General features: G+C 34.4%; 1 protein-coding gene across 8 annotated transcripts; it reads left to right on the top strand.

The window, feature by feature from the left end:
- The first annotated feature begins 5,042 nt into the window (after positions 1 to 5,042).
- LOC110667982 (putative disease resistance RPP13-like protein 1) lies at positions 5,043 to 14,713 on the top strand. 8 transcript variants are annotated; one of them, XM_058151009.1, is made up of 8 exons: positions 5,043 to 9,568; positions 9,664 to 9,726; positions 11,807 to 11,995; positions 13,003 to 13,306; positions 13,424 to 13,503; positions 13,673 to 13,890; positions 14,217 to 14,248; positions 14,649 to 14,677. In XM_058151009.1, the coding sequence occupies exon 1, from the start codon at positions 5,189 to 5,191 to the stop codon at positions 9,491 to 9,493; it is 4,305 nt and encodes a 1,434-aa protein (XP_058006992.1). In that variant the 5' UTR covers positions 5,043 to 5,188; the 3' UTR covers positions 9,494 to 9,568; positions 9,664 to 9,726; positions 11,807 to 11,995; positions 13,003 to 13,306; positions 13,424 to 13,503; positions 13,673 to 13,890; positions 14,217 to 14,248; positions 14,649 to 14,677. The 8 variants fall into 8 exon arrangements, with proteins under 8 accessions (XP_058006992.1, XP_058006993.1, XP_058006995.1 ...); XM_058151010.1 differs by lacking the exon at positions 14,217 to 14,248 and having other exon boundaries at positions 14,649 to 14,713; XM_058151012.1 differs by lacking the exon at positions 14,217 to 14,248 and having other exon boundaries at positions 13,673 to 13,808; positions 14,649 to 14,713.
- Positions 14,714 to 21,297: the final 6,584 nt, after the last annotated feature.

Genomic DNA, 21,297 nt, shown 5'->3' on the forward strand with positions numbered 1-21,297 from the left:
GCTTCTGAAAGACTATGATTGCACCATCCAGTACCACCCTGGGAAGGCCAATGTAGTAGCAGATGCTTTGAGCAAAAAATCTTCTCGCGCTTTGGCACATTTCAAAGAGAGAAGAGACCGTTGATTCAGGAAGTACATGAGTTGATGGATCAAAGTTTAATCCTAGATCTGTCAGATGAGGGGGTATTGTTGGCTCATTTTTCATTGAGGCCAGACTTGAGAGACAGAGTTAGAGTTTCCCAGCACAGAGACCAACAATTGATGAAGATCGTAGAAAGAGTACAGCAAGGTGAAGGTGGTGAGTTTGGATTTGCCAATGATGGCGCCCTAGTGCAAGGTTCTAGGATATGTGTGCCCGATGTGGACAATCTCAGAGATGAAATCATGCGGGAGGCACACTATACACTGTACAATGTCCACCCAGGCTCCACCAAGATGTACCATGATGTGAAAGATAGCTATTGGTGGAATGGCATGAAGAGAGACATAGCAGATTTTGTGTCCAAGTGCTTGACTTGTCAGAAGGTGAAGTTTGAACATCAGAGACCGTCAGGGAAGCTGCAAGAGCTCCCTATCCCAGAATGGAAGTGAGAAATGATTACTATGGATTTTGTGACTGGGTTGCCTCGTACCATGCGAGGATATGATTCGATATGGGCAATTGTAGACCGTCTAACCAAATCAGCTCACTTCTTGCCTGTGAAGACTACATATTCTGTGACACAGTACGCTCAGCTCTACATTTGAGAAATAGTCAGATTGCATGGAGTTCCGGCTTCCATAATATCTGACAGAGGGCCCCAGTTCACTTCTCAGTTTTGGAGAAAGTTGCAGGAGGCACTTGGCACACAGTTGAACTTCAGTACGGCTTTCTACCCTCGCATGCACGGACAAATTGAAGGACAATCCAAACACTGGAAGACATGCTTCGCATGAGTGTTTTGGATTTTGGAGGTCAATGGGATGATCAGCTAGCTTTGGTGGAGTTTGCCTACAACAACAGTTACCATTCCAGCATAGGGATGGCACCCTATGAGGCACTATATGGAAGAAAGTGTAGTTCTCCTCTGTTTTGGACAGAAATGGGGGAAGCGAAGGTGCATGATGTAGACCTAGTGCAGTACACTTCAGAGATGGTTCCTTTAATCAGGGAACGATTGAAAACAGCTTTCAGTAGGCAGAAGAGTTATGCAGACCCCAGACGGATGGATGTGGAGTTTGCAGTGGGCAACTATGTATTCCTGAAGGTTTCTCCAATGAAGGGAGTCATGAGATTTGGAAAGAAGGGCAAGTTAGCACCTTGGTATATTGGACCTTTTGAGGTTACTGACAGAGTTGGAGCAGTTGCCTACCGGTTGGAACTACCACCCAACCTTTCTCACGTTCATCCCGTGTTTCACATCTCCATGCTCAGGAAATACATTCCCGATCCTTCTCATGTACTACAGCTGGATGTAATAGAACTAAAAGAGAATCTGACATTTGAGGAGTAACCTGTAGCCATAGTGGACTACCAAGTGAGACAACTAAGATCAAAACAGATCCCTATGGTTAAGGTTTTGTGGAGGAGTCAGTCAGTGGAAGAGTGCACCTGGGAGTCAGAACGGGACATGCGTAGCAAGTACCCTTATCTGTTCAATGTATAATCATGTGCTTTATTCTGCCTTGTGTAAAATTCGAGGACGAATTTTTTGTAAGGGGGGAAGAATGTAACACCCCAAAATTTTAAATTTTATTATTTTATGAGCATTTTTGATATTTTAATTTTATTTAAATTTTAAGAAATTATTTGAGATTTTTCGGATTTTAAAAAAATCGGGTTCGATTTTTCGAAAATATAAACTTTGATGATTTTTAAAAATTAATTTAAAGACCACGTGGCAAAACTAAAAATATATTTAGAGTCTACGAATTTTTTCTGAGTTTTTTGAAATTTTTTCGGAATTTTTGGACCTCGTTTTTGGTCCCGAGGCAGAGTAAAAATTCAAAATTTTGCATTCTGAATCGAACCGACCGAAACGAACCAGTCGAATCGGACCGGTCTTCTTCTTTTTCTTCCTCCTCCCCGCGCGCGTCCGACCCCTCTCCCTTCTTCTCTCTTTTTCTCTCTCCTCCCTCCTCCCCTTGCCGCCACCTCCCGCCTCGGCGGCGCCTCACCCCTCCCTCCTCACGGCCGGCGCGCCTGAACGCCGAAAAGCCTCGAGAGCGACGCGCGCGCGACTCTTCAACTTCCCGGCCAAAATCCGGCCGATCCGGCCACCAATCGGACCGGGTCTTGTGTCTAAACTCATTTACTCGTCGAGAGCTTTCCATAGACACCAAGAACACCGAAATCCATCAAGCGGTTTGTCCAATTTTTGCCAGGGAAGTTTTAGCCCATTTTGACTTTTGGGCTAGATTTCTCACAAACCGTGAACCTCACGAGAAAACCGAGAGTACCAGCGCGCTCTACTCGTCGAGAGCTTCGCAGTGACATAAATTTCAAATTTTTCCGACACCGTTTTTCGGTGGGTCCCACGGAACTTCGCAGTATTTTTCCGAGCATTTAATGAGCTTAAAAAATTCTGAAAAATTTATGTACTAATCCCCGTGTTATGGGCTTCGTGTAGGTATCCTCAATTCACAGAAATTCGACAGTTGTCCGGGTCTGTAAATTTTCGACCAGACAAACCCGCCACCGGAAAAGTCTCCGAATTGGATCGAGGTTTTGGCTACCCCCCCCCATTGTCAGATGTCCCAAGCGCGTCCCCGAAGTCGGAATCGGCAAAGGTAAACCCGAACCTTGCTTTTTCGTAATTTTCTAGTGCTTAAATAGGATTAAAAATCCATAAGATATTCGTGGTAGCTTAGAAAATTATGATTCTTTTTGCAATAGTTTAGTAATATTGCTAAAGACCGCGGGGCAAAGTTTAAGAATTTTTAGAGCTTATTTAGGCAGTTTTTGCAAAAATAATCAATTATAAGGACTAAATTGAAATTTTACATATTGTGATGGATGACTGATTTGATGGGCCCAGGAGGGGCTGTATGATGTGATTGAGTTGTGGATATATGGGTTGCGAATATAGAAGTGTGTTTTGAGCCCTTTTGCAGGTTGGGTAGGTCCTAGGTATAGGGGAGACTCTGCCGGATTTTCGGCACGTCTTAAGACGTATTTGGTCTTTTTCTTTGTTTGTATTGAGTCAAATTTATTAAATGATTGTAATAAAATTGTCAGGTGAGCCGGGACAGCCTTCTTCCTCCGCCCAGCCGCCTCAGTGACCACTGTCAAGTCTGTGAGTAAAATATTAATTTTAATTGTAATTTCGATATTATTATATGTTCAAACATGCCCATGCATCACTTATATGCATATATTTATGTAGTTAAACTCTAGGCACGATTTATGTTGCATTCATAACTGTTAACGTGCCATGGATGTTGTTGTGGTAATTTGGAGCAGTGCGCGTGCGTTGGCGTGCGTGTGATATGGTGTGGACTATGGATAGGACGGGTAGTCACGGCTTGAGTTCTTCGCTGGGACCCGATCCTTCGGGGTAGTCACGACTTGAGTTCTTTGCTGGGAGCCCCGATTTGGTTTATTAAGCGAAAGTCCAACTTGAGTTCTTCGCTGGCACCAAGTTAGATTTAAGAGAGCTGTATAGGGGATCAGCTCCCATATAGTATGATTGATGTTACAGGGTGCGTGAGTGCTCCAAATTACCTTTTTGCTGTTATGATGTGAAAATATTATTGATGTTGCATCTCATTCCACAAGTTGCATTAGTTTTAGATAGTTATAGAGATTATGGTTAAAATTGATATTTTACTCTCTGAGTCGAACGCTCACTCCTGTTCAATATTTTTCCAGGCCACAGGAGGATATTTTTTTGAGGTTAACCTGCTTTTCTCCCTCGCAGGTCATCTATTTATGTTTGTGTAATTCTATAAACTTCTAGAATTTCCGCATGTGATAGGAATATTATTTGAATTGGGTCTGTAAACTAAATTGTTATTTTGGACCTGTAAACTTAATATTCTATGCATGTTTGATGGATTGGATGAGGGAGCTGAGCTCCCATTTATTTTTATGCTGATATGAGTATGTAGAGGGTGAGCTGAGCTCCCCAATTGAGTATTTATTTTGTTTACAGGTCGGGTGAGTCAAAAACTCCCCGTTGGAATGTCCATTTTATGGCCGGACTCTATCCGGTTGTTTTCTTGAAATTGGGCCCAAATGGGCCTTAGAGTTGGGTTAAGGAATAGTTGCGCTTACTACGGACCTCGGGGGCTTTACGCTGGCCCAGGTCCTAGTACCGGTCCGGCCCATAGGTTGGGTCGTGACATATAAATTCAGATTTAGTTTGATAGTCTTTATTTAATAAAATTTTTATTTTTTATCTAGAATTATATTTTTTAAAATATAAAATTAATTAATTTTATTAAAATAAAAAAATTAAATAATAATAATTTTAAAAATATAAAAACTATTTAATTATTTTTATTAAAATAAAATTAAATAATAATTTAATTGATATTAAAATTTATTAAATAAAAAATATGAAAAAAATTAAATAATTATCAGACTAAAAAAAAATTTTTGAATAAATAATTATCGTCATTAAAAGTGATCAATAATAACAATAATAATCACTTCGACGTTATCCTTTTATTTCAATTATTCTTTAATAAAAAATTATTTTTAATTTATAATTAATATAAAAATAAATTTTAAATTATAAAAAAAATTAAAAAAATAACTTATTTAATTAAAAAGTAATTTATTTGAAACGATCTAACTTTACGTCTACTCAAAGCAGGTTTTTTAAACAACTTATGTACGTAACGTAACTATGATCTGGTGGGTCTAATGATAGTTCTGAGATTTGGTTAGCCCTTTCAAAATTTGAAATTACGTTTTTGAATAAAAATATTATTTTAAATATTATTAAAAAAATAATTTTAAAAAAATAATTTTATTATTTTAATATTTTTATAATTTAATTTATTAAATTTAATTTTTAATTATTTTTTAAATATTATATTTAAAAATAAGTAAAATCTCCGCTACCAGCTTTTGCAGTCTTTCGCATCACAGCGTTTTCTTAATCGTTCCATTCTTCCATTTCCCGAAAAGGAAAGTAACGTCGAAGCGACCCAAGCCTTTCTCTTTTTTCACCCTATCTGGAAGCAAGGGAGCTGCTTGTTAATGGCAGATATGATCGTTTCCGCTGCAATCGATTGCGTGATCAACAAATTGACCTCTTCGGACATCCTAGAGTCCGCCGGTGGAGCCCAGTTCCAAGTGGAACTTGAGAAAATGGAGAAAACGCTTTCCACAGTAAAGGCGGTGCTGGCAGATGCTGAAGATAAGCAGATTAGTAACCGTCTCGTTAAGATTTGGCTGAGAGAGCTTCGAGACTTGGCTTACGATGCGGAAGACATCCTCGACGAGTTTTGTTTCGAGGTTTTGCGACGGAAACAACAAGTTGAGCAGCGACGAGGAGAAGGGAGCTCGAGTAAGGTGTGGAGTGTTATGCTTAGATTTTTGGATCATTTGAATCCTCATCGTGTCCTTTTTAATATGAAAATGAAGTCTGAGATTGAGACTATTAACGCTAAATTTCAAGAACTTATTGAGAAAAAGAATAGTTTAGAGCTGAGAGAGAATGGTGCCGATGATGGGAGTCGTAAATCGTTGAAAAGATTACCCACTAGTTCTTTGGTAGATGAACGTGTAGTGTGTGGCAGGGCACAGGAGAAAGAGAAGATTATTCAGTTGCTGCTGAGCGGACAAGGTTGTGATGATAGGGTTTGTGTGATTCCTATAGTTGGCATGGGCGGAGTGGGCAAAACCACTCTTTCGCAGATTGTCTACAATGACAGCAGAGTAGTGGAATGGTTTGATTTAAAAGTTTGGTGTTGTGTTTCTGAGGACTTTGATGTTGTTAGGGTGACAAAAACGATTCTTGAGGCCATAACTATGAGGGATTTCAATGTAAAGGATTTAAATTTGCTTCAAGTGGCATTGAGGGAACAATTGAGGGGGAAGAGGTATTTGATTGTTTTAGACGATGTTTGGAGTGAGAAGTATGAGGATTGGATTGTGCTTCGTCAGCCTTTCCAAGTGGGATCTCCATGCAGTAAAATTATTGTCACTACACGTAATCATGGTGTTGCAGCAATTATGGGTACCGTTGAAGGTCACTTTTTGAAGGAGCTATCAGTTGACAATTGTCTGTCTTTGTTTGCAATGCATGCATTAGGAAGAAGAAACTTTGATGGTCACTTGAATCTAAAGGAGATTGGTGAGAAGATAGTTCGGAAATGTGGAGGACTGCCGTTGGCTGTAAAAACACTTGGGAGTTTGTTGCACATGAATACTGATCAGGATGAATGGGAAAATGTATTGAATAGCAAGATTTGGCATTTGCCAGAAGACAAGAGTGGCATTCTTCCAGCCTTGAGATTGAGTTACTATTATCTTCCTTCTTATTTGAAGCCATTATTTGCTTTTTGCTCAATATTTCCAAAGAACTACGAGTTCTATCAAGATGAATTGGTATTGTTATGGATGGCTGAGGGTTTTCTGCCAGAACTAGAAGGAAAGAAGCCGATGGAAGAGCTAGACTCTTATTTTAATCAACTATTATCAAGGTCACTTTTTCAAAGATCAAGCATTGAGAAATCGCAGTTTGTGATGCATGATCTTATCAATGATCTGGCTCAAACAGTTGCTGGAGAAATATGCATGAATTTAAATGATAATTTTGAAGATAACAAGCTCCGTCAAATTGTTGAAAATGCTCGCCACTTTTCGTTCATTCGTCGTCCATATGAAGTGTGGAACAGATTTGAGGTCTTAGGTACAATGAACCATTTAAGAACTTTCGTTGCCTTACCAATTCGTACATTGCCTTGGGCATGTTGCTACTTAAGCAAGAAAGTCTTACATGACATGCTGCCAAAATTAAGATGCTTAAGAGTTCTATCATTCAGTGGTTATCAAATTAACGAGCTGCCAGATTCAATCTCTAGTTTGAAGCATTTACGGTATCTCAATATGTCTTGCACCAAAATTAAATGGTTACCTGAATCCTTAAGCACTCTCTTATACTTAGAAACACTGTTATTATATGGCTGCACAGAGCTTACTAAGTTGCCGCAAGGCATTGGGAATTTGATTAACCTTTGTCATCTAGATATTACCAATACTCACAATTTGCATGAGATGCCTTTGCAGATAGGTAATTTGACTAGTCTTCAGACATTGTCTAAGTTTATCTTGGGAGAAGGTTGTGGGTACAGGATTAGTGAACTAAAAGATTTGAAGCATCTTCAGGGGAAACTTTCCATTATGGGATTGGATAATGTGGCAGATGGTCGACATGCATTTGATGCTAATATAAGAAAAAAGCACAATCTTGTTGAGTTAGGGTTGGAATGGAGCTGCAACTTTCATGATCTTCGAAAAAAGGAATGTGAAATGCGAGTTCTTAATTTGCTAAAACCTTGCACGAGTCTTAGAGCTCTCAGCATTTCATTCTATGGAGGTGCAAAATTCCCATTGTGGATAGGGGATCCCTCATTTGCTAAATTATCGCAACTAAAACTCTCTTGTTGTAGACATTGTACTTCATTACCTTCTCTTGGTAAACTACCTTTACTTAGGAGTCTCTGTATAGAAGGTATGGATGCAGTAAAGACTGTTGATTTTGACTTTTATGGAGAAGGTTCTCCTTTGGCTGTGCCTTTTCCATCTTTAGAGACACTGAAATTTGAAGATATGTTGGTATGGGAATTGTGGTTGTCTTCTAATGGAGACAATGAAGAACCCGACAATATATTTCCTCGTCTCTCAGAACTTACATTATTGAATTGTCCCAAGTTAACTGGGAAATTACCTAAACGCCTTTGTTCACTTGCAAAGCTCACAATATGCAACTGCCCAATATTGGAAAATTCACTTATAAGCCTTCCATCCCTTCATGAGCTGAAGTTAGAAGAGTGCAGTCAGGTGGTACTAAAACACATGGTTGACAACACTTCCTTGACAACACTGACGATCAGGAGCATGGCAGATATTTCTTGTTTGCAGGACATTTTTGTGCAGTCACTGGTAGCACTTAAAGTTCTGGTTATTTCTAATTGCACAAAGCTAACATTTCTGTGGAATCGGATAACTGGATTAGAAAAAGTGTTCGGTCTTGAACGCATTATAATTAAGGACTGTCCTCAACTTGTGTCATTAACAGAGAATGCCAATGATATGTTTTATGGTTGTGCACATATGGAATTATCAGTCTGCAATAAGGAGGAGCAACTGCCATGTGGGATGCATGGCCTTCAGTCTCTCAAGGATCTGCATGTTGAATCTTGCCCAAAACTTGCATCTTTTCCAGAAGCAGGAGTCTTGTCCTCACTAAGATGTCTTGTGTTAAAGAATTGTGAAGCTCTGATGTCCCTGCCTGATGGTATGATGAGGTTCAGTTGCAGAACTAATATGTGTCTTCTTGAAGAATTGGAGATTGAAGAGTGTCCTTCGCTTGAGTGCTTTCCAGAAGGCGAGTTACCCATGACGCTGAAAGTGTTGAAAATCCGATGCTGTACAAAACTCCAGTCTCTGCCTGAGGGATTAATAAGCAGGAATAACATGTCTCATCTGGAACACTTGGAGATCATTAGTTGTCCATCTTTAACATCCTCCCCATCAGGAAAATTACCTTTTCAACTTAAAACACTTAAGATCTCAGACTGCTCACAACTGGAGCCACTTCCAAAAAGGATGCTGCACGACAATACATCAATTGAATACAATAATATTTGGAGCTGTACCATTCTGAAAAGCTTGCCTGAGTGCCTTAACAGCCTCTCCTGTCTCACTGAATTATCTATAAATTATTGCTCTGGTCTAAGGTCGTTTCCTGAAGTGGGCCTGTCCCTCCCCAACCTCAGAACATTGAATATCTATGATTGCTTCAATCTGAAAACTCTTCCTGGTGAGATGAGAAGCCTAATGTCTCTTCAAGAGCTAGCAGTATGCAACTGTCCAAGTCTTGTGTCCTTTCCGCAAGGGGATTTGCTTCCAAATCTAACGTCCCTTGAAATTTGGGATTGTGGAAATATTGAACTGTCAATGTCAGAGTGGAACTTCCAAAGTCTAACCCATCTTAGAGATTTAAGCATTGCTGGTGGATGCTTTAAAAATACAGTTTCCTTTCCTAATGAGAAGTTTCTGCTTCCTCCATCTTTAATGTCTATTTATATTGGAGGGCTCCCAAATTTGGAATCCCTATCCGTGCAGCTGCAAAGTCTCACATCTATAGAAGAGCTAGAGATTGTTGATTGTCCTAAGCTTCAGTCTTTACCAAGTGAAGGCATGCCTCCCACACTTGGAAGATTCAGCATTAGGGACTGTCCACTTCTAAAACAACAGTGCTTCCCAAAGAAAGGCATGTGCTGGCCCCTGATAGTACACATCCCATGCATGGAGATGGATGGCGAAGACATATGATTGAACTGATTTTAGCAAATCATTTTATGCTTTTTTTGGGATAAGTGCAAGTTGAGATTCTATCTTTTAATTCAGGTATACGCAATATTGATGCAGAACTATTCTCATTAATTGAATATTTTTTCTTCTAATATTTTTCTCATTCTTTGAAATTTCCTGGTGTAATATAGGATTGAAGAAAACAAGAAATGGGAAAAATCTGAAGTATTGCAGCCATTAGTGCAACAACTAATGTGAGTATGTTCTGTCAGTTGTTATTCTCATTTTGTGGGAAAGGAAAAAGATACCAATACCATGGTAGTTAGTAAGCTTGCTATGGATAGTTTTGAAAGAGCATTTTCTTTATGCTGTGTATATACTTTAGATTCATTTTAACTGGTTCAGTGGAAGTATTTTTCTTTTGAACTAGTGTACCCTTTGTATTCTGTTTATGGAATAATCTATATGGAAGCCCTTGAACTTCATGAAGAAAAACCGATTGATCTCTCTGCTTTTATATCAACCTATTGAGTCCCTTAACTTCTATTGATCAAGTCCATTTTGGACATGTCAACAATGCACGTCAAAATACATGCAATGTTTCAAAAGCATGATTCAAAAAAAAAATGATAGGATTGGGATAGTACCCGTCCTATCCTCACCTTATTATTGCTAGACTCCATTAAATATTAAAGAACAACAACAAATAAGCTTTAATCCCAAACTAATTGGGATTAGCTATGTGGATTCTTTTTTCGCAATTCAGCTCTATTAAAAGGGGAGAAAAAAAAAACTACAAAAGTAGAAATGTGTTATGAATAAAAGAAAAAATAAAAAAAAAAATTCAAATTGAAGAGAATGAATCTGAAGTAATTAAAATCCAGATTTCCAAAAAAAAAAAAAGTGATATGCTTAATCGTTACCATATTCCCTATCTTCCACTTCATGTTTTTGTTATCTATAAAGAAAATAAAAGAAAAATCAGTGCTATTAAAAAAAGTCATTATTCAAAAAAAGAAAAAAATATATGGACAAATAATTAAAGAAAGTCAGTGGTGTCATCAATGAAATTAAAAAAAAAAAAAAAAAAAAAAAACCTTCACCATAAAATATCATCCTTTACCTATATCTCAATGCCTCTTCAAAAGTAACAACAATAACAAATAAGTCTTAATCTAAACTAGTTAGGGTCGACCATATGGATTCTTTTTCGCCATTCAACTTTATTTGAGACCAATTTTGTGTCGATATTAAAAATTGTAAATCTTTTGATACTATTCCACATCATTTTTGTGTCACCCTCTTCCTTCTAACTTTTTCTACTACTGACCTATCACATTTCCGTATTAGGGCATTCTATGCTCTACGTTGAACGTGACCAAACCATCTTAATCAACTCTCCCTCAAAAGTAAGAAGGCAAAAAGTTTTAGAGTTGACTATATGGATTGAAATTGCTGTTGTGGCTGCAATAATGGTCATGATCATGTGTAATGGAAATGGGGTTGTCGCAGGTAACAATGCGAAAATTGTTTAAACGAAATTTGCAAAATGAAGTAAATTAATAAATATTAACAGAATAATTAAAATTAAGAAATTCAACTGACTAGTGAGCGTAAATCCACTACACTTCAACTATTTTTGTTACATTTTAACTTACTGATGCATTTTTTAATTTGTAGATTTATACATTTTGAATATGAATCAAGCTGAACTTCCAACTTATGGTTAAATTTTGATTATATATGATTATATGTAATTTATTGAAAGAAATCCTCTAAATATCTGAAAATTTTTTGAAAGAATTATAGATCTAGCAAATTAATGAGTGAAGTTTGTAGATCTATCATAACTACAGCATATATTACATCTTTCATCAATAAATTTGCAAATGCAAATAAGCAAAAAAGAAAACATTTTTTTTTTTTAAGAAAAAAAAGTTAGCTTGTCTTTCAAAGTAAAATGTGAAGACAGTAGTTTTTTTTTTTTTTTTTTTTTTTCTTCTCTTTACTGATAGTCTGATTGTAAGTAAAATGAAGAGTTAACTTGAAGTATTGAGACATAAGGAGGCTGAAAGTAGGTTTTTTGGATTGGAGAGTTGACTGGAAGCTTAGGATAGCCGCTACTGCTGCTGCTGCTGCCTATTGCTTGCAATTTATATGGTAACAGCAGCCATAAAGGCTTACTATTTGTTATCCAAAAAAAAAAATCCATTGCATATTGGCAGTAGTGGTAACCCCAAAATTCGATATTTAACAGCCATTAGTTAGCTGTTGTTTAAATCCATTGTTGACTGTCTTACTGAACAATGAAGTAACATGCATCTTACCTTACAGTTAGCAAGGGAAAGCACACCAGATGAGGATGTTGGCCTCCCGCAACCGCAATTACTACCACAATAGGATTCCATATCCTCTTTCTTTCTGGTTACTTTCTTATGTCTTCTTCTTCTTCTGTTGTTGAGGCCTGAGGACAAAAGGAGGAGAAGAAAGGATGGGGGCGGGCACAAGCAGATAGAAATCCAGGTGTATAAGGCAATCAAACCCTCTGGCATATGATTTGATTCAGTTTTAGGTGTTTGGTTCATTGGTTTAAAAGAGAACGATTACTTTTTTATTGATAATGTGTTGGTTTGAAATGGATTGAAGAGAGAATGTTCTTTTATCAGGATTTCTACAACAGTCACAGAACCCATATTATCCAGCTGGGTTGACCTGCAGTCAACTTGAGCTTATCAAGAAGAATATTTACCCTTTGGCTAGAGAGAGAAATAATGCCACATCAGCAAATTGTTCCAGCTAATTTTTTATGATGCATTAGTTAGTGTACATGTCAAGCACGCGTGCTGACATGTTTGAACAGGATTGAAAGTAAAAGTCAAGTGACTTAATAGGTCAACATAAAAGTATGAAGGTTAGAAAGTGTTTGGTTTAATTACTTATTTTAAATTTTGATTTAAAATGTATTTTAAATTTATATGTCAATTTAAAAATAAGTATTTAATTGTTTGGTAAAACTAATTAAAATTAACTTTTAAATAGTTTAAATATTTTGTTAAAAAGTGCTTAAAAATAACTTAATCTGTTAAAATGATCAGAAATGATATGTAATTGAGTGTTGCGGTTGTTAAAATGAGGATAGTGCTGATATTTTTAAAAATTATTAGGATAATTAAGTGTTTTACTTGGTCAAATAGTAGTTTTAAAATAAATAGATTAGTTATAAGTAAATGGTATCTTACTTATGACTTGTGACTTATTTTAAGTAATTTGTAACTTATAAGTCAAATTAAACATTAATCTACTTACAATTTTTTACTTATAAGTAAATTTAATTGACTTATAAGCTAAACCAAGCACACTACTTAGGGGCTTTCATATGGTTTATTTATTTCTTTAGCGCATGATTTTCACACAAGTAGGGTGCTTCATCTTCAATGCCGTCAACAGTATTCTTGATTCAAGTTTGTCTTGTGTTTATATATCAATTCTTGTTGTTACTCTCTTTTTCAATTTTCCCCTTCTTCTGATAGGATTTATGGAGAGAATGGGGAGCACCTTGCACCAGGGTGGAAAGTGGACAGGGCTTTCAAACAACATTATTAAATTTGTATTTGTCAAAGTTACAGCTTGACAGTGTCACTGATAGTCACCAAAATATAGAGGAGCCATGAATCTTGTACCACATTGTGCTGTGGTCCCAGCAGAGAGAAAGTTTCCATGTCTTGCTTTGTAGGAGTGCATTTTGGGTTGTGTGAGAAACGACAATATTGGTCCTACAGAACAGTCTCCATGTGCAGATGGATGTCATTCACAATGAATATTCTTTAACCACAGGTGGAGCCATAGTTAAGACTACTATATTATTGCAAGTGTAATTAACCTTCTTAATTCTCATTGCTCAAGTCTCTATTTGAAAAGCCATGAATTGACATATTGTCTGATAACTGACAGGCAAATACATAGAATGGACGATTCTCAAAAGCTCTGGCTCATATATTTCAAGTTTTTTTGAAGAAAATATGTTATCTACGGTAATTACTTTTTCTGCATTCTAGTGGATCTGACGGTGATGGGGAGCAGCAAACTGCCTCCATTTATGTCATTAATCTGTGTTAGGTCAGAAAAGTCACTATACCTATTTTTATGCGATCAAATTTGTCCTGATGAGTTTTGGTTTGTGGCATAAATGTTGTGATTCAGGTATGGAAGCTCATGGAGACGTCTAGCATGCTGAGTAAATGAACGTGTCTGCTATGGTTCCAAACCTATAAGATGGTGATTCAGAATATGGATAGTGATGAAGGAGAATAGTGGATGAAGCTGGCTTCAATTTTTGGTATTGGAGTGATCTTGTTAAATCTGCTACTAGTGTGCTTATGGACAGTAAAGCCTAGGATGGACTGGCATCATAAATGAAGGTCCAAACCTCCTGGACCTTCTTTGTTTAACTACATATCTTGCTAGGTCAGCCAGGTGTTCCAACAGATCCAAAGAACTAACCAGAACACACGACACACAATCTATCACATGAGAATGTAGTGCTAACTCACCTATATCTATTGGAAGAAGTATTAACCCATCCCAATCAAAGAGAGCTCTGTTAAGTTTCAAGTGGCATCTTGATCTAGCATTGTAGTGTAATTCTGTTAAAATAACATCTTAGAGTTAGCTCATGCATTGTAGTGGGCTTGCCAAACCATTTCTGACTCCCATTCTGACCATGAGAGTTTTCTTGTGCTTCGAGGATCTATTGGAGAACAACTTGGAGTAATGTCGGTTAGTGCCGTTAGTGGAAATCAAGCCCACAGTCAATTTCTGACCCGTGACTCTTAAAACCTTGGGACTGAGTGAAATTGAAATTGTGGTTTCTTTCTGTTGTAAATGTCTGATATTAATAGTTCTTCACCCAATAGAATGGAACGAGTATAATGACAAGAAAAGGAGCAGGACTGGGTCAAGGAAGTAAACCTGGTATTTGTCAAGTCTTGATTAGGGATTCCCAGGGTTGAAACATTGGCTAAACATCAACAAATGCAAATTCGTTTGATTTGTACATGGTTGATATTGATATTATTGTATTTAATTGGTTTCACTGCTGTTTCCCGAAAATTACTTTAAACTATGGTTTTCTTCTGATAATTTTCCTTTCCTGGCTAAATAATCTTATACTTTTCAGGATTCCATTTGTGTGTACGGTGGGCAAGATGGAGCAGGGCAAGACATGACAATTCATTGTACTTTGGTGAGTTTGAGCTTATATTAAAATAAATTTATTAATTAATAAATTAAATATTTATAGTGAAATATATGTAAAATTAATTAAAATATTTATATAAAATATACGAATATAGATATAAATATTTATTTACTGATTAATAAAATTTATTTTTATATAAGCTCAAGTTTACTGTAAGCATACACTATCCACAAAGTCCAATCCAATTAATAATTTTCTTTGAACTCTTTTTCGTACCTTTTCAACAATATGTAAAAGGTAATGCATCTGAGTTCAAAAAATTATTTAGTGCTTTCAATGTCATGTAGATCGATTATTTATATTTAATGAGAATTTATTTATCTATAAGAAAAAATATTATTATTTAGTCTTTATATTTTAATAAAATTAAATGTTTAATCTCTATTTTAAAAAATATATTATTTAATTATTTAATTTTAATTTATGAATTATTTAGTTTCCTGTTAACTTTTATAATTAGTCAAGCTAGTCAAGGAAAAGAAAATAGTTGTATTAAGGGACTGAATAGTTGGTAAATATAAAATTACGAAACTAAATAATTTTATTATTTAAATTATAGAGATAAAATAATTAAATTAGAAAAAAAATACATAAACAGTATTAAAATGTCACGACTCAACCTATGGGCCGGACCGGCACTAGGACCTGGGCCTGCCTAAAGCCCCCGAGGCTTGTAGTAAGCCTAACTATTCTTTAATCCAACTCCAAGGCCCATTTGGGGCCCAATTTCCGGACAGAGTGCGACCATAAAATGGACCTTCCAACGGGGAGTTTTTGACTCACCCGACCTGTATACACAATATATATCAATTGGGGAGCTCAGCTCACCCTCCACATACACAAATCATCATAAAAATAAATGGGAGCTCAGCTCCCTCATCCAGTCCATCAAACATGCATACAATAATAAGTTTACAGGTCCAAAGAAAGAAATTTATATTACAGACCCAATTCAATAAATACTTCTAACACATGCGGAAATTCTAGAGTTAACAGGCTTATCAGACATTAATACATGACCTGCGAGGGAGAAAAGCAGGTTAACCTCAAAAAATATCCTCCTGTGGCCTGGAAAAATATTGAACAGGAGTGAGCGTTCGACTCAGAGAGTAAAATATCAATTTTAACCATAATCTCTATAACTATCTAGAACTAATGCAACCTGTGGAGTGAAATGCGACAGCAACAATATTTTCACATCATAACAGCAAAAAGGTAATTTGGAGCACTCACACACCCTGTAATATCAATCATAATATATGGGAGCTGATCCCCTATACAGCTCTCTTAAATCCAACCTGGTGCCAGCGAAGAACTCAAGCTGGACTTTCGCTTAATAAACCAAATCGGGGTCCCAGCGAAGAACTCAAGCCATGACTACCCCCGAAGGATCGAGTCCCAGCTAAGAACTCAAGCCGTGACTACCCGTCCTATCTATAGTCCACACCACATCACACGCACGCCAACGAACGCACACTGCTCCAAATTACCACAACAACATCCATGACACTTTAACAGTTATGAATGCAACATAAATCGTGCCTAGAGTTTAGCTACATAAATATATGCATATAAGTGATGCATGGGCATGCTTGAACATATAATAATATCGAAATTACAATTAAAATTAATATTTTACTCACAGACTTGACAGCAATCACTGTGGCGGCTGGGCGGAGGAAGAAGGTTGTCCCGTCTCACCTGACAATTATATTACAACTATTTAATACAATTGACTCAATACAAATCAAGAAAAGACCAAACACGTCTTAAGTCGTGCCGAAAATCCGGCAGTGTCTCCCCTATACCTAGGACCTACCCAACCTACAAAAGGGCTCAAAACACACTTTTATATTCGCAATCCATATATCCACAACTCAATCACATCACACAGCCCCTCCTGGGCCAATCAAATCAGTCATCCATCACAATATGTAAAATTTTAATTTAGTCTTTATAATTGATCATTTTTGCAAAAACTATCCAAACAAACTCTAAAAATTCTAAAACTTTGCCCCGCGGTCCTTAGCAATATTACTAGGCTATTGAAAAAGAATCATAATTTTCTGAGCTACCACGAATATTTTATGAATTTTTAATCATATTTAAGCACTAGAAAATTACGAAAAAGTAAGGTTCGGGTTTACCTTTACCGATTCCGACTTCGGGAACGCGCTCGGGATGTCTGACAATGGTGGGGTAGCCAAAACCTCGATCCAATTCGGAGACTTTTCCGGTGGCGGGTCTGTCTGGCCGAAAATTCACAGACCTGGATAACTGTCAAATTTCTGCGAATTGAGGATACTTACACGAAGCCCACAACACGGGGGTTAGTATAAAATTTTTATGGAATTTTCTAAGCTCATTTAATGCTCGAAAAAACACTGCGAAGTTCTGCGGGACCCACTGAAAAACGGTGTCGAAAAATTTTGAAATTTATATTCCCGCGAAGCTCTCGACGAGTGGAGCGCTCTGGTACTCTCGGTTTTCTCGTGGGGTTCACGGTTTGCGAGAAATTTAGCCCAAAAGTCAAAATGGGCTAAAATTTTCCGGGCAAAAATTGGACAAACCGCTCGATGGATTTCGGTGTTCTTGGTGTCTATGGAAAGCTTTCGACGAGTAGATGAGTTTAGACACAAGACTCGGTCCGATTGGTGGCCGGATCGGCCGGATTTTGGCCGGGGAGATGAACGGTCGCGCGCGCGTGCGCGTTGCTTCAGGAGCCGTTTTCTGGCGTTCCAGGCGGCGGCCGGCCGTGGGGGAGGGGTGAGGCGGCGCACCGGCGAGCTGGGGTGGCAGGGGAGTTGGCAGCGCGGCAAGGGGAGGAGGGAGGAGAGAGAAAAAGAGAGAGAAAGGGAGGAGGAGAAACGCGCGCGGGAGAGGAAGAAAAAGGAAGAAGAAGGCCGGTCTGATTCGACCGGTTCGATCCGGTCTGGTTCGATTCAGCCGGTTCAATTCAGAATACAAAATTTTAAATTTTTACTCTGCCTCGGGATCGAAAACGAGGTCCAAAAATTTCGAAAAAATTTCAAAAAACTCAAAAAAATTCCTAGACTCTAAATATATTTTTAGTTTTGTCACGTGGTCTTTAAATTAATTTTTAAAAATCATCAAAGTTTATATTTTCAAAAAATCGAACCCGATTTTTAAAATCTGAAAAATCTCAAATAATTTCTTAAAATTTAAATAAAATTAAAATATCAATATTACTTATAAAATAATAAAATTTAAAATTTTTGGGGTGTTACATAAAATATAAAGGGACTAATTAATATATTTTTTAAAATAAAATGATCAAATAATTAATTTTATTAAAATATAAAAATTAAATAATAATATATTATTATTTTTATGTGTATCAAATATATTTTATAATTTTTTTAGTTATACATGAATTAAAAATTTCTGACTAATTTTTGTTTCTATATCCTTATTCAAATCTTTAAAAACATTTTCAAGGAATCAAATTGCTTATGCTACTTAGTTGGACTTTTGTGTGTATTCACATACTTTGGTGCATTATTTACTTCATAAATTGAATCAAATTTTAGTTTAACACTCTTCCAATGACTACATAGAAGATGAAAATGCAATGATTATTCTCCTTTACACGTATCAGTTTTGAATATAAGATTTTAATTATTTATATTTATATTTTTTAAAAAATTATAATATATTTATTTTATTATTTTTAATTAATGAATTGTTATTTTTTTTAAAAAAAATTTAGTGTTGACTCAACACTTCGAAAATCGATTTTTTCTCATCTCAAATCCAATTTAAAATGAATTCAAAACATAAAATATATAGTGTGACTTATCAATTAAATATATAAATTTTATATATTTATATTTTAAATTTATAATAAATGAGATTTAGATAAAAAGAAGATGAAAGTGTAATGATTATTCTCTTTTACACATCAGTTTTGAATATAAGATTTTAATTATCTATATTTATATTTTTTAAAAAATTATAATATATTTATTTTATTATTTTTAATCAATGAATTTTTATTTTTTTTTTTTAAATTAGTGTTGACTCAACACTTCGAAAATCAATTTTTTCTTATCTTAAATCCGATTTAACATGAATTCAAAATATAAAATATATAGTGGGACTTATCAATTAAATATATAGATTTTATATATTTATATTTTAAATTTATAATAGATCAGATTTAGATAAAATTTTTCTTTCAAAATCTTTATAGTCGGTGGGCTAAGAGAGAAATTAGGTGAAGATTTAATTAAATTTTATATAATTTATATTTAGTATAATTTTATATTAAAAATTTTAATTAATTATTTTTTAAATATCTTTAGTAGTAAAGTGATAATGTATTCTATATAAATAAATTATTTTAATTGTTAAATAAGCTGTTAACCATAGGCTTAAAAAAAAATATATATTTCTTATTAAAGCTCCTCAGCTGTCAAATTATTGTTTTAATTATTAAATTAAGCATTAATTTTTAGTTCATTTACTTTAATTGAGAAAATAATAATCTTAATTACTTTTTGCATTCAGTTATGGAAATGACGTAATTTTTCCTTTTGTTTATTAGAGAAAGCTGCTTTCCATGGCCGACATGTTCAAGCAAATTAAGCCATGCACGTGTAAAATAAGGTGTTTTTAATAATATAGGGATTAATGTGGTAATTTTACTCAATCAAAGGAATTAAAATTATATTATAATTTTAAATAATTAAAATTTACAATTATTTAATATTTAATAATAATAAATTAATCATATTGTTATAAAATAGATAATAAACTTTAAAAAATTAAAAGTAAAATAAATTTTAAATATATTTTATAATATCTTTAGTAGAAAAGATATGAATAATTTTTTAATTTTAAATTAGAAATGTATTTTCTATTATTCATAATTTAACATATTTTCATATTTTCTTTACTTTTAATAAATAAAAATTAAAGTTTTTTTAAAAAAATTCAAAGATAAACAAACCTTTAATTTTCTTTCCATTTATCTGGCTATTAGTCAATGAATTTAAAAAAAAAAAAATTAAAAAAAATGACCACAAGCATGATATTTTTCATTATGATGAAGAAACTTGATCATCAAACCTCATTATTCTAAGGATCCTAAGGATGTGAGCTGGTTTCATCATTGAAATGTTGACTAAACTTAACCTTCAAAGAATTTTACTTGATGAATCTTATTAAAAAAAAATATTCGCTTATATTGAATTTTTGAGTCTTTTTTATTTAATATCTCTAGCTCATTTTATCTTTTTTCGATTAAAAATTTTATACTTACATATTCATAATAGTTATAGAATTTAAATTCTAATCAAAATTAATTATAAAAAATAAAAAATTTATTACATTAAGATAATATTTGTTTTTATTTTTAATTATCATAAATTTTTAGTAGTCAGGATAATAATTTTAAATTAATTGAGGTCACACAAGTATGACTGAGGACCTAGAAAGAAAATTGGGAATTTGGAAAATTTTATATAGAAATTTCAATTACATTAAATCCCTAATTATACATAAAATAGTTGCTTCCACTCCATTTGCATGGAGCAATCATCCAGAGGATGCAAACTGTTGGCCAAAAGTCAGTGGGCATAAAGGACAAAGCATACTCACCAGCATAAAAGTTGATGATGAGCAGTTATATTGTGTTCTCAGCCCTCAATTTGAAGCTCCTTGTTATGTCCCAAACCCCCAAGTCCTTCATTTTCCCCTATTAAATAATATTTGACTTTCAAAGAAATAAAAAATAATATTTTTTTCTATCCATTTTTATTGATTTTTCCTTTATTTAACTTACTTATCATATTTAAATTTAAAAAATAAGGATTATTAACTTTTTTTTTTAATTTTAACTTTTATTAATATTATAATAAATATTTATAAAATTTTCTAGATAAAATAAAAAGTAATTTAATAAATTATTAATATATTTTTATAAAAATGAGATCATCTTTTTTTTTTTAATTATCACATAAAATTCAAATATAATAAATAAAAATAAATATAGCGAGTAATACAAATATAAAGAGAAGAAATTCCTACGTAAACAAGAAAAATAAAAAATAAAAATTTACTTTAGTTGAGCTTTACGTAATTAGTGAGCAATTATTTGTGCTTAATTATATATTTAGTCAATTCATTTAATTTTCAATTAAATATTATTTGCATACAGCAATTAAAGTGTGCTTTATTATCAATAACTTTTAATACAACAATATTAAAATTACTTTTAAATTTATAAAGTCTTAAATTCGAATTCTAATTTAATAAAAAATTAGAAAATTTCTTTTTTAACTAATTTGATAAATTAAAAATAAAAAATTAAATTATATAAAATAAAATAATTAATTTTATTAAAATATTTAGATTAAATAATAATTTTTCCAACATTAAATGAAAGATCCTCTTTCCTCATGACTTCCCTTTCTTATCTTGCTTGCAAAGGAAAGTAACCAGTGGACATGGCTGTCCCAAAACGTGTGGCTTTAGCCTTCTAGTGACCCTTGCATCTTGAACACTTCACTAACATAACGTGTTTAAATGATAGAGCAACAATACA

Source organism: Hevea brasiliensis, chromosome 8 (assembly GCF_030052815.1).
Source record: "Hevea brasiliensis isolate MT/VB/25A 57/8 chromosome 8, ASM3005281v1, whole genome shotgun sequence".
NCBI lineage: Eukaryota > Viridiplantae > Streptophyta > Magnoliopsida > Malpighiales > Euphorbiaceae > Hevea > Hevea brasiliensis.